The sequence below is a fragment of the Maniola hyperantus genome, chromosome Z, assembly GCF_902806685.2.
Source record: "Maniola hyperantus chromosome Z, iAphHyp1.2, whole genome shotgun sequence".
Lineage (NCBI taxonomy): Eukaryota > Metazoa > Arthropoda > Insecta > Lepidoptera > Nymphalidae > Maniola > Maniola hyperantus.
In genome coordinates, this window is record NC_048564.1 from 11,639,775 (window position 1) to 11,654,586 (window position 14,812).

At 33.8% G+C, this 14,812-nt stretch overlaps 1 protein-coding gene across 3 annotated transcripts in view; it reads left to right on the plus strand.

Annotated features, from left to right (window-relative positions):
- Nucleotides 1–14,158, plus strand: part of DopEcR (G-protein coupled receptor DopEcR) — a 30,663-nt gene extending 16,505 nt beyond the window's left edge. For 2 of the 3 annotated variants that reach the window (XM_034983788.2, XM_034983789.2), the window contains exon 5: nt 1,849–14,158. In XM_034983788.2, the coding sequence (XP_034839679.1) occupies nt 1,849–2,445 (597 nt within the window). In that variant the 3' untranslated portion in view covers nt 2,446–14,158. The remainder of the gene's footprint in view (nt 1–1,848) is intronic. The other variant, XR_011238409.1, reaches the window with a different exon arrangement.
- The last annotated feature ends 654 nt before the right edge of the window (nt 14,159–14,812 follow it).

The following is a 14,812-nucleotide window of genomic DNA, read 5'->3' on the forward strand; positions in this document are numbered from 1 at the left end:
GCTTCATAATATTACGATAAACGAAAAATAAAGTTATTAAATGATGAAGACAACCGTTAAAACACGTAATACGCAAAAATGATTTATTCGTTAATTTAAGTGACTCAGGTCATAAAGTTTATGATTACTAAGAAAGAGACTAACGCTAAGACGTTCGAAACAAATGTAAAAGTGGAGATTATACTAATTCACTAGAGTTCTTAAAATTAGTTAAGTTTCCACTAACTTTTTAGATTTGTTTCGCACAATTCAGCGTAAAGTAATCGTTTACATATATATGTCACTGGATAATTGTGAATAAATTGTTAAGCTTTAATAAATTAAGCGATTTTATGAAGTGAAAAATAGGGAACGTTCAGAAAAATTTACGATATCATCATCATCATCATCGTCAAACGATAGATGCTCACGTACACCACCTGCATCCAGTGGCTCCCTGTGACTCGTTTGATGGCGTCTGTCCACCTAGTGGGAGAGATCTTCCAACTCTACGCTTTCTAATTAAATGCGGCGAGAGAACTATGCTTGTAGTTGTTCTACGTGGTCAAATCAGAAATGAGGAGATCCGTAGGAAAACTAGAGTAACTGACACAGCTCAGCGGATTACGAAGCGGAAGTGGCAATGAACAGGGCACATAGCTCGAATAACCAATAGACGTGAGGCCCAAGGTGCTAGAATTTACGATATACCAAATTTATAATCTAACCATAAGGTTTTAGAGACAGCAGTCGACGCTTCATCGCGGCCACCATGTGGCGGCACCGCTTTCCTAGGACACCCTATAGATTGACGAACACAAGGCGCGCGCTGTGCTGATTGGTTAAACGGCTCATGTGTTCAAATTATAATAATCGCAAAATTATCTGGTGACGTGTACAAAGCAGCTGAAAATTCTTATTTGGATTACGTTACGTTTTATGCTCTTAATTATCATCTTTAGCGGGAGGGATCTATTTTAGAACAAATTAATAATCCGCTATTACGATAGCTATATTCTGACCTATTTCTTGACTTTTGTGTCATGGCCTGCCCTAGTTTAATCATTATATTAGGCTTAGATTTGTTGAGGTCACCTTGTCGATAAATTTAAATTCGGTGGACCTGAAATATTAAATCAGTCATTTGTTAGTTTAAATGAAATTATTAAACTTAATCATGACTTAATTTCGTAGATCCAACTTGGAGCTTTATCAAAGTAAATAATGTACCTTATCGTCAAGGAGGTAGGTACGTATCTTACAGTTTCCTTTAATTTTCGTATATACGTAAGTCAAAAGTAAATTTAAGTGTACCTTATGGGTATGTTTGTAATAAATTACATTTCAAAAGATGTACTTATTTACTTTCATCTAGGCAGCAACTGATACTTTTATTAGGTACATACCTAGTTTGTTCCTTTGCGGCAATGTTTGGTGTGATCATAACCCTTCATATAAAACCTGTCAGAGCGAATACTTACTCATATAGGTACGTGTTAAACATACATCTGCTACAAACGAATACGAATACATACACGGATAGAAAAACCTAATTGCGCAATTCAATGCCGAAGCCTGTGGAGATTTTATACTGTAGCCTTTTAATACAAAACGAACGTGAGTAAGTTATCAAGTTACTTACTTCACTAAATTAGAACAATTATCACGACAAGATTTTTTTAAGACGTTTGCGAATTATTTTGAATTTTAGTAATATTAGTTTATAGTTTATCATGTCATTTCTTTTAATTGGTTAATTATACTGCATCAAAATACATACTTAAATTATTGTCGTGGTAGTCAATTAATTTTGCACTAGTCTGCAAAATTTGTACGATGAACACTAACTACTTCATTACATTGATTTAGGTTCAAACGCGAACGCGAAGCCAATGTTGGATGGTGTTCACCTGGATTTCCGCAGCTATGCTCTGTTGCCCTCCGTTACTGGGGTACAAAAAAGAAGCCAACTTCGACAAGGAAACACTGATTTGCATGTTGGATTGGGGTACGACATACGCTTATACGGCGACCTTAGCTATCCTAGTACTGGGACCGAGCGTTATTTCGATCGTGTACAACTACTTCTATATATTCTCTATGAAGAGAAAACTGCATAGCGGCGCACCGATCCACGACAAGGAGTACGCGACAGCGTTGGCCGAGAACCTATCCAACCCTAGCCATTGGATGAGCTTTGTGCTTGTTACTGCGTTTTGGCTCAGCTGGGCCCCGTACGCTGGAGTTCGGTGTTATGAATACTTCATTGGTCAGGAGTTAAAAATTCCTATGTTGCATTTTGGTGTCGTTTGGCTGGGTATATTAAATTCATTCTGGAAAATTGTCATTCTTTTATCTCTAAGTCCTCAGTTTCGACTCGCACTCAGAATACTCTGCCTAACTGCCTGCTGTCGCACGAAAGGACGATTGCAAGCTGAGTTGATCGGATTGGACAATGACGATTGACTCATCGGCTAGGTACTTTTAGAGAGAGCGTGTTGAAATTCTAAATTATTAAAACATTAATTTACGTATTGAAAACAGAGTAAACTATTTTAATGTATTTATCAGAATATTGATTGAGGTTTACAATTACATGCTCAATTTATTTTTAACAATGAGTTATATAATGAATGTAATGTGGAGTAGGTCATCAGTCAAATGTGGACGCTACGACGGTAACACTAACGTTCAGGGATCCTCCCTCATTTCCCATACAAACGTATTTTGGTTCTCATTTGAATACTAACCAATATGATTCAATGGAATCTTGTAGATGCGTTTTAGGAACTAATATATATATGTCTGTAGTTTTCCAGATTTCCGTTAAATATTCAATTTCAAAGTTTTATCGATAATTTACATATAAACTAGTCGAACTAACGTTGTCTAAATACGTGGGTAAAGCGTGTTTCTACTACATGTATAATTTACGTATAGGTCTCAATAATTCACATACAAATTCTTAAACACGTGTAACTTTAAAAGTTGTTATTTTTACGGAAATCTGGCAAACCACAATCATAGATATTAGTTTCTAGATTGTGTCTACAAAATGACATCGAGTTTGATTGGTTATTATATAAGTGAGAACCAATCTCCTTTGTATGGAGTGAGTGACGGAGAGTCCACTGTTAAAAATGTTTATTGATAAAACAAAAACAACAACAATCACTACAAAAGTCATTCCTCTAATTAAGTAAGGCGTAGTTTATAGAACATAGAGTCTATTTACACTCGTTCATTGTTTTCGCTTAAGGCGCCCACATTTATTTTACTTTAAGAAAGTACCTACACTGTGTAAGTATATAGAGTTGTTTAGAATTATATTACAGTTATTGATTAAAATGTTCTGACAATAATATATGGTTATTGATTTGTAATAATATTATATATTTCAAAAATTGTTGATATGCAGTAAAATATTCCATATCATTTTTTGGATCTGTAGTCAAAATTAGCATAAACATTGTTTGAATGAAGTATTGAGAGATCGTCGGTTTTATTCACGATGAAAATATGGGCAATGTAATGTATTTAAAAATAAGGTTACGTTGAACATATGCATTGCAATGAAACATGATGTCGATCCAAAGAATAATGTCTTACTTTGTAAGATATATGTATTATATATCGCAAAATTACTGAATATCTCATTGTTGTACAATTAGGTATATTTTTCCAATACTCCTCCAGTAATCAAAGTAAAAGCCATTAACATAAATATAATAGGCACAGGTACTTTGAAGTGCAAAAAAATTTTATACAAATAATATTGTATGTACAACACATTGTATACAAACTATGACATTTTTATTTGAATCGATTATATAGTTGCAATAATTAGTAGCCTAATGTAAAATAAAAAGTGTTTTGAAGTTATACAATATCAGCTTATTCTTAATAATATTTATAATGGTCACAAAATTAACAATTAACTACATATAGTTAAATAATAGAGAGAGAGAGCCAGCGAGTGCCAGTCCTTTGTTATTTTATAAAAGCTGAAAGTTTTGGTGGATTTGGGAGATAACAGAATAGAAGAGAATAGATTTTTATTCAAGTAAACTTTTACAAGTGCTTTTGAATCGTCAACTAGTCGTTCGTTCATGCATGACGTGATTTCATATACTATTCCGAAGAAAATATAAATAAATTAGACTTTATACTTTGGCCTTAGATTTTTACCGCCTTTATTACCTGTTATCTCCCAAAGCCGCCATGATCCAAAATTCATAATCGCTGATCGTTCCTCCCTGTGTTGGGGACAATACGCAAAGAAACTTTCGGCTTTTATAAAATAACGAAGGGCTTGCACGCGCTGGCTCTTAGTCTATAATGTGAAGTGTAACTAAAAACAATTTATCACACCTACTTATATCTACAAATAATTCTGCAATTCTAGTATAAAGAATATCTGTAAGAACGAGTTAGCTGCCTTGGCACAGCTTCGCATGTGTGTGTTGACTAAAGAATTAGTTATTAGTTTATTCCAAAAAATAAACTAGTGATCCACCCCAGCTTCGCACGGGTTGCACAAAATATCGACCGATTTTTCGTTAGTTATTTTTTTAAACTGATATATTTTCTAAGGGGTCGTTAGTTATTGTGAGTCAATATGACGTGATGAATTACAAGAACGCTGTTTTTTATTAAATTTGTGTTAAAGCGGAATATTAAAAATGTCCACAAGATTTATTTTTTCCTATAACACTGTTCGATAGCGCCATGTTAAGAGGAGTTTATTCATAGTGCGCTACTAACAAATGTAGCTTGGGTCTCATTTGAATATTAATCAAACTCAATGAAATTTTCTAGATATGTTTTAGAAACAATATCTGTGTCTGTAGTTTGCCAGATTTCCGTTAAAAAAACTTAGTTTCAAAGTTACAAGGGTTCAAAGATTTAAGCATAAATTTTTAAATCAGTGTAACTTTACAACTATTAGATATTCAAATGAGACCAAACTGCGTTTGTATGGAGAACGCTAGGGAGCGTGCAAGGGAAACTTCTCTTAAACGTTAATCGCGTCTCCATTAAAATATTATGTTGATGCAACCTTACTTTATCTCCGTAAGAATAATTACAAAAGACTATATTTCAGTCAATATTTCAGACAATATATTAAGATCACATTTTAAGTCACCACATTAGATTTATTTAAATAAGGCCAATTAAAAAACAATCAATAATATGAAAGCTCTACAAGTACTTTCGAGAAATCTAATTGATTTGTCAATGAGATAACTCGCAAGTATGGATTCATGTTAGATCAATTAGATATCGATCTAAGTTCTTCATTCAAAACAACAAAGCAAAACTGCTAGATAGATACCAGTACAAAGATTTTTTGTCCGTTGTCTGGAAAAATTCTTCAAAAACACCTACTTAATTAAATCTTTATAAGCATGAGAACTAATCAACGTTATCCAACAAAAAGAAACCTGATAAATGCTAGCTAGCCTCAGTCAATGATTCCGTAGTAGGTCAATAAAATGTTCAAGCCAGCTAATCAGCCGATACGACAAACCCAAGGGTGTTTCATGAATTCATAATAATTGTATTTTTAATAAAGTACATTTTTTGTGGTAACGTTCGTTTTGAATTTATTATAATCGTGTAAGGATAGAGATTATGGATTAGCTTTTTAATAATAAAGATAATAGTCAACACAACAGTTTATGCCTAGCATGCATTGTAATGTGATTCGCGCGCCAACTATGCATGTTGATGGTACTATGTCAAAAATGTATTCAAAGTACTAACAACAACTGTACAAATTTCAATTCAGTCGGATGAACGATGCAAAACAAATACAAACATTAATTTTTAAATTTATGATAGGTACATTGCTTTATTTTATTTCTACATTTTCTCATATTCAAAACCAAACAAAAAATATTTCTAACTTGCTTATAAAAGTTATAGCAAAATGTCAAAATTATATTATTAAACTAGCTTATGCTCAAAACTTTGTCCGCGTGGATTACATAAATTTCAAACCCCCACTTAACCCACTTAGGGGATGGGTTTTCGTAAAATTCTTTCTTAATGGATACTCACTTTTTACAAAGAACACACCCTGCAAATTTAATGTCTCTATTGATAATATAAAAGTCTGTCAGTCAGTCAGGACTTTGATGTATACAAATTCAAATGAAATACAATCCCAAGCTTTATATAGACAAATTTAAGTATCTATTTATCCATAGCTATCGTTACTAAACAAGTCTTTGTTACCCAGGAAAAATAACATTATTAGTTTGTAACATGTTGCATGTACAACAACAATTAAATTAAAATAAACAAAAAGAAAGTTGGAAGAATAAATTATGCTAATAATTTTTATAATTAATGTAAATTTATTTTGCATCGTATCGGAAAGTGTGACGTGACCCAGTTCCAGAACGATTAATAAAAAAACTACTACTGTCCTATTTCCCCAGTGGCAACATTATACTGCTAGTGATCTGAGGTGTTTAGTATTTTCAGAGTTTATTGGACATCAAGTTCAATCGCGAATTTTCCGTTCGAGAAGAATTTCTGAAAATTTGTAAGGGTTTTGTAAGTTGTAGATTTACCGAAAATCTTGAAATACAACCTATTTTATACTTCTGAATGGAAGCCCAACACAAATTTTCATGTAGATTTTCTCCCTTTTACGAGTGAAAAAATCGTGAAACATATATTTATTCATTCCTTAAATACCAATTTTTATGATTGTAACTTGAAAAATGACGGACGTTCATACAATATATTCATATAGCCTAGCATTTCATATAACCCTTTTAGGGGTGAAATTTCTCAAATCCTTTCTGTGAGTGCCAACGTTATAAAAGGAAACTAGTCAAAAAGAGTATCTAACCCCAGCAGTTTAGGCTGCGCATTGATAGAACAGTCAATCTGTCATGACCAGTCTTTTTATAAGAAGATAAAAAAGGAGTCATTTCACTGGCATAAAAATATTTCCTCATATTTATCTGACAATTTTAAAAGTATATTAAACAAACTTTTAGCTAAATATCTGTATTTATACATTGTATACTTTATCACAATACACAATACATTGGTCAATGTATAAAATAGCTAGACCTAGACCTATAGAAAACATTTTTTTTCGTTTCAGACATTATATAGAATCCCGAGGTATGTTGTAGTTTCATGTTACCGACAGCGTAACGTTATTGACATTATTATTTTGATTATATATAATTAAATATAATAAGAGAAATGAAGTCTAGTGCAGCAACCAATAGTAGGTATAGTAATAGACTTATTATATTAATGAGTATAGTAATTAACTGTTTAAATATGAAAGGAGTGTCACGCTAGCAATCGTTACTTCGTATTTATAAGCCAATCAACTGCCGTAATTACTGTTCTTCAATACTCAAAGGATTTTTAATATAGGTAGTACAATCAGAAATGGTAATTTTTGTCTTATTTTTGTTATGTGTTTAACAACATGTAAAATATAATATGTTTGTGGTGTTTTTATCTAATACAATGTGTAGCGTACTTCCCATGGATGAATATAGGCTTCTTTTGGCCCAAAGACCCCGTTTCTTAAAGATCCCGTGGAAATTCCATCGTGGATCGTTAACCTTAATTCATGTGGTTGAAGTCGCAGTCATCTCTATTTAGTACAGATAGCACCCCGTATATAGATAATATGTAGGCTACTTTTTATTCCAGAAAATCGAAGAGTTTCTTTAGGATTTTGTAAAACCAAAATCCACATGAATGAATTCGCGGGCATCAAATAAAAGTGTATCTATAGTACCTAAAGGTAGCTTTATTTGCAACAGTATACTATACGTTTCTCGTTTTCTTGTATTGAACAAGGATCAAGTGCAGTAGTCCTTCCTAGAAACTAAACGTAACCTTGCCATCATTTACTAGATATTCGAAAATCGGAATCCATAATATAGACAGCTCGATAGCGTAGTCCGTAGCGCGACGTAGCTTTATTGAATGAGTATGACGCTACGTCGTGCTACGGACAATGCTATTGATACTGGCTAGTGGCTTCTGTGTTTATGCGAACGACCAGGCACCATTTCGCACCGCACCTTTTACCGACTCGCCGTGGATCAGACGCACGGTGACGGACATGTCTACCACGGACGATATCCTTCGGATGGTGCATCGGTGTGGGCTGGTCCGCGTCTGTCCGCAATATCACGCACCGTGGGAAGCCGGTATAGGACCGGTTTGCAGTTTAAGCCCGTTTTATCTAATTAAAAACTAGTTCTGACTGAAAGTCTTTGTCACATACATGTAACAACGCCTTCAGTCAGAATTAGTTTTAAATATCAACTAAGTAGTATAATTTTAATCAGTCATATTCATCTAATTAACCACAAATTATAAATAAAATCCAACGTATTTTACTTCAATCATGCATTAAAGTTTGTCCATTTTAAATTAAATGCACAATGCATTTAATTTACAATGGGCAAACTTGGAATGATTTACTGTTTAGATGTCGTATATTTTTCTATTATACATACTCTACAACTACTATACTTGCCTGAACCAGGTCGCGGAGAAATATTCATGTAAAGTTCTGACATTTGTTTTTTCATGAATTAATTGAATTAATCATATTTAGTATAGTTATGCGTCACGTAATAAATAGTGTGACCGTTTATATAAAATATTGATGTGAGTGTGGTTAAATTTATCGGAAATCAAAAAGTTTTTTAACGATAGCGTAATTTATGTCATTATTAAGTGAGAGCAATATAAAGTGTTTTAATAATAATTTAATTAAATACCGTCGGTAAATTTTATGAGCAGCTACTTATGTTTTCGTGCTCATTATTTTAAGGAAAAAAATTGCAAAACTTATAAGTAGTTTGTTCATGTTAAAATTGCATCGAGATAATATCTTAGAAAAAACACGAAATGACTCAATATCACTGTTGTTTTAACAAATGTAAAATAAATTTTGATAATTGTATTGTAAAGATAATGGATTTTTTAAACTTATTCTTGTGTATTGTTCACTATTATATTTATGAATTTTAGGTGTGATCAGATATTGTTAACGCTCAAGACACATGTGACGCGTCTTTTTCAAAATGTTTTATAGCAAACTGAACTATAACTCCACTACGTAATATTTTGAGTTTCATACAAAGTACATTGCGCGTATTTCTTCACACAAACTTTCCTCGAATATGCGCTGGGATGTACTTCGTTGAAGAATGCATTTGCCCCGCTTCTCCATTATTGTTTCACAAAAATAATATTCCTATGTATCATGTTTTTAACATTATAAAAAAGATGCGTTTCTATGATCAGTCAGACAGTCAATATGTGTCTGAGTGAAAGCTTAATTGCAAACTAATCGTAATGTATCAAAGATAGTATCGAGTAAGATAGTAGTTACTGTTTACTAATGAGGAGGGATACAATCAATCGCTTAATACTGCCATTATCTACTAAATTATTAATTAATGCTCAATCAAAGTGCTGAATGAACATACAAGCTCGTGCCTCAAGCGCTGTATGCGCTGCAAATGACGTCGGACGCGCCCACATCGGAGACGCCCAAGGAATGAGTCCTTGGGCGTCTCCGATGCTGTCGACGCATTGATGTCACATTCCCCGAAAGAAAAATGCCTTCATCGTGTTCATAGACAATTTTTAACCGACTTCCAAAAGGAATTCAATTCAGCCCATATATTTTTGTAGTAAGTAGATAATGCGTTAAATGTTTCTTGCTGCGCGAGCTGATGTGCAATCAGTTTAAGGTCATAGCCAAATCTAGCGAAATTCCGCGCATTAATCGCGGTTTCCCTACAATAATTCCGACACACAGCATGGGATTCCGCCAAATTTGTCACCAGCATCAATCACCGCCTGCCGCGTTGCCTACAAAGATCCACCGAAATATATCTCGTAATAAAAAAAACTGATATTTACCTGTAAAATTCTTGTAGCTTTAATAAAAGCTACATGCGTCGCTGAATACAGTTAATTTAGTATTAAAATCGACCACCAACTTTCATCAATAGTAATAATATTTTGTTATTGATGATCGCTCGTCTCGTCTGTCTATATGGTAGTACATTTTATACTAAGTTAGTATTGCTAGTTAATAAATTTGAAGATTAGGTAGGCATATTCATTCTAAATAATTGTTAAATCGCGCTTATTACACCAAAAATGACTTAAATTGTTAATTAAGCTGTTAAAAGGATGTGAAGATGAAGGTTTGTTTGAGTTTTTAGAAATACGATGGATGATTTTACTATTTTACTTACGAAGCATTTCTTTAAAAAGTTTGGTGAATAAAGAGTATAAACTATAAATATCCTATCCTAAATGAATTATATTCACCAATGAAACGTCATCGAACTATCTTTCAATATGTATGTAGTACGTTTTCATTTTAATATTATTATAATGAGATAAGATTTTCACGTTGGGGTCAATCTAGGTATGTTTTTTTTTCATAATAAGACACGTGCGTTTTAAAAATTGTTTGAGTTTTTAGGTATATTTGCGGAAGAGAATGGTTTTTGATTTTCGGAAACAGCGTGCGGGCTACGGCATTTATAGGGTTTAAAGTCATTATTGAGGTAGTTACCTATCCTTTACATTGTAATAGGATTTTTCAATTAGTTTACGTTTTATGAAAACTTTGAACTTGGTGAGACACATCTCCAATATGTCTTCTGGAAGCTTAGGGGCTTAGCTTAGGGGTTTCTTTTTTATGAAAATAAAATATAGCCTGTATGTCACTCAAGAATAATTTAACTTTCTACTGGTGAAAGAGTTTTCAAAATCAATTCAGTAGTTCCACAGATTACTTCTTACAAACAAACTTACAAACTTTACCTCTTTATAATATTAATAAAGCCACATATAGATATGTGGCTCATTCAGATATAAATTGTTATTAGGTCAGTCAATAAAATTCAGTTTAAAAAGTATATAATAACCCACTTGTATTGAAATATATAAATATAATACTTATTGTGTACAATTCAACAACTACTACCCAAGTTTTGCAGACACAAACATACGGAAGTCGAATTTGTATAATTAGAAAAGAAAAATAAAAACCATTTTCGTCCAATAAACACCATCCTGTCATGGTTGTGAATATTTGAATCGTAATCAAGGCTCGTGAACTCTTTATATTGCATTGTAAATAAATGACAATATATTTTACAATGTTTTCAATTGAATGAATGAATGCCATGGATACTTTAATATGGTTACCGTAGTGTTTAGTTACCTTCGTCTGGGACAATAGGGGTGGATTTAAACTATACCTAACGGATGGAAGTGGGTGAATGAGGAAGGTGGAGGTCCATCAGTGGTGGCGCGCTTTTGGCAGTGAACCCATACAGACTTTTGTACAGTGGCGTGCACAGGAGTTCAAGCCAGGGTATGCATTTAGGTATGAACTTATTTTACGGCAGGTTATAATGAAAAATAAGCATTGATTTATTACAATGAGGGTAAGCAGTGTGTTTATGCTTCTATGAGCTGCACGCCACTGCTGTTGTAGTATGAATAACGACAACGCTGATAATGTGTATTATATTTATATACTGCCTATAAGGGTAGCACAAAATATTTTAATCATCTGTATAACTCCATACTCCTAGATTTTCCCCAGCTTTTTTCAGTCAATTTTTCGCTAGGAACTAATAAAAAATCCTGTTGTAGTCATTAGTAGAAGTATGAATAAAAGATATATTACTGAGAAATATTATAACGTTTATATTAAACGCAAATTTATTACTCTTACAAAAGTATATTTTTTGTATTAGTTAAGAAGTAATTAGTAAATAAGTTTATTATTCTAAATTAATTAATAGTAATGTAATTATTTTGAGAAGAACTAGATTCATTTAGAATGATAACACGATAACACTCATATAATTATAGGTACCTCAATAGATAGGTATTCTTGGTTTGTACTGAATAAGCTGTTATACATGTTTTTTCCGAAAAAGGATTAATATCTGTCCCCAATTGTGTAAGAATAGCGTTTTCATCGTTATCCTAATCGTCAACAAATTCCGCCCTTTGGCTGTGAAAAAATGTAAACAGCAAATTAACTAATCAAAGGGCAGAATTTGTTGACGATTACGATAACGATGAATACGTTTTTCTTACACAATCGGGGGACAGATTTTGTAGTAACTGCACAAAGGGGGAACGTAAGGTCTAATATTTAGTGAAAATATTACAATAAAACGTATAGCTGGTCTAATCTAATGACAGCACCAAACATGTGCACGTCGAATGGAGACAAGACTACAGGCTGCATTTCTGCACGGAACAGCCGAGTTGATTCTTTGAACAAAAAATGAGCGAGAATATTGTTGATGAGGCAATTAAACATGGTGATAAATAAAGTTCTGATTAAAATAGTTTAATTCAACATTTATTCTTTGTGTAGTGCTTATAGAAACCGACTGAGTAGTGACAAATGACAACAAGTGACAAATGACGATTACGTATTTTGGTAAGTTCATGGTAGGTTTATTACCTAACTTTATTAATGACGTAAGCCGGTTTACGCTTATGGATAATCATCCATGCAAATAAAGATTATATGTACATAATTTGCCATGGTTTCACAATAATTACGGAAGAGGTAACTGGGGGGGGGGGGGGGGGGGTGTTTAACATTAAACTTAATAACTATAATAAATACATAGATTTTTCTTTATTAAGAATTTTATGTACCCAGTGACACTTGCACTATCAAGACAAATCTGACTTATCATTTTATTAAAATTGGTTGAGTCGTTGAGTAGTTACGAGCTGACATAGTAACGGTCATACATATATAGGCAGGTAAAATACATAACTCCCTCATTTTGGGCTTCGCCGCAGTCGGGTAAAAATATTACTTATTGCAGTTCAATTTACGTTGCTCAGGATGGTAGAGATATTACGTTTTTTAAATTCAAATTAGAGAACTATGCATATACATTTTTGTATGAGTGAATTACTCAATACTCGTTGACATGTAGTTACCGTATTGAAGATAAACGATACTTATCACTTCTAGAAACTTATTTAAAACTAGCTGATGCCCGCGACTTCGTCTGCGTGGAATTAGGTTTTTTAAAAATCCCGTGGGAACTCTTTTATTTTCCGGGATAAAAAGTAGCCTATGTCACTCTGTAGGTCTTTATCTATACCCATGCAAAAAATCACGTCAATCCGTTGCACCGTTGCGACGTGATTGAAGGACAAACCAACAAACAAACACACTTTCGCATTTATAATAAGGGTACTGATTTTGCGGTGTACCTACTTAGGTATAATTACGATGTTGTTTGATTAGTTCGACGGCACTTGTTTGGTTGGTCGATGGCATTTTGGTTTTTACAGCTATACACGTAAACGTATCGTATTTAGTAATTGAAATAGCAGGATGTGATTGTTGATACATGGTGTTAAGGTAGAGCATAGGAGATGCTGGGATTAATGATGCACGCAATGAATTTCGTTTCGTCCAGCTCTTCGTATAAGAACTGTCGTGTTAAACGTATTTGTCTAATAATACCGCACGTGCAGAGTCCTTTAAATTAGTGTCAAAAGTAGCTATTTAAAATAGTCTTATTATAAAAAAAAAATTATTTTATAAAGTCTATTTCGAAGGATAGCGGTCATATAGTACACGATAGGCCAAGATAGCAATTGGGGTAGGGACGCCTCGCACACCCGCACAGCCCCCGCGCTAGGGCGTGCGGGAGAGCGCGGGTGACCTGTCCTCCCACCTCAAACCCCGATTGCCATCTCGACCTGTCTCTTACATAATGTCGACGTCACAACTTTGCCTGGCGTGGTTTTCTGGAGATCGTTTTTGACACAGCAACATGAGCGATGATAACAATCTCTTATAGCTGATCTCTACCCCGTCATACAAAGGCAGATATATGATAGCCACACTTCTAAAGCAGGAAATCAAAGTTTAAAAGGGTAGATGGAAGGGTAGGGCACTTTTGAGGAGCGTTTTGTTTAAAAGAAAGCGCGAAACCTTAATCCTTGTTAATAGCGGGAAAAATACTGCAAATATCATATTATTATGATTAATTTTTCAACTGTACTAATGTATTTTGTGCTTAGTATAAAAAGACAATGTAATTCAAATCATATGTAATTCATTTGTTGTTCAATAAAACCTTTAGATCAATTTTTCTAGTATTATTTGTGAAACTTTCAATGGTACAATATATTATTATGTAAATCAATTTTAACTCATAGATTGGTGAAGTTAGTAGCCCTTGAGTGCGATCTCACCTGGTGGTAAGTGGCGATGTAGTCTAAGATGGAAAAGGGCTAGCTCAGAAGGGGTATGGCAGTTTCATTAGACCCATGCCCCTGATTGGTTTCTGCCAGGCATCGTACTGGAACGCTAAATCGCTTGGCGGCACGACTTTGCCGGTAGAGCGGTAACTAGCCACGGGTGCAGCCTCCCACCAGACCAGACGTGAGACAAATTAGAAATTACTTACACATGTGTGTATGTAACTTTTCTCCCATTTGCTTGGACTATACTTCATTATTAAAAAACAAGACAGTAATCGGCTCTTTACTGTCCGCATGCCAGCAATTTCCGACACGAAAGTAATAGAAATTACTGGACAGTTTCATACTGCTGCTTCTTTAAGTGTGAGTTAAGTATACTCCTGATATCTGAACTAAATACTGAATTGGTGGCATTGAAAATAGTTTGTAAGTTTTTTATTGCTTCCTTGCAAATGGAAGAAAGGTACCTACCATACAAATCTCGGCCAAAATAGTAATTAAATACCCCGTTTAGTCTAAAACGACCCGACCGGTGCCT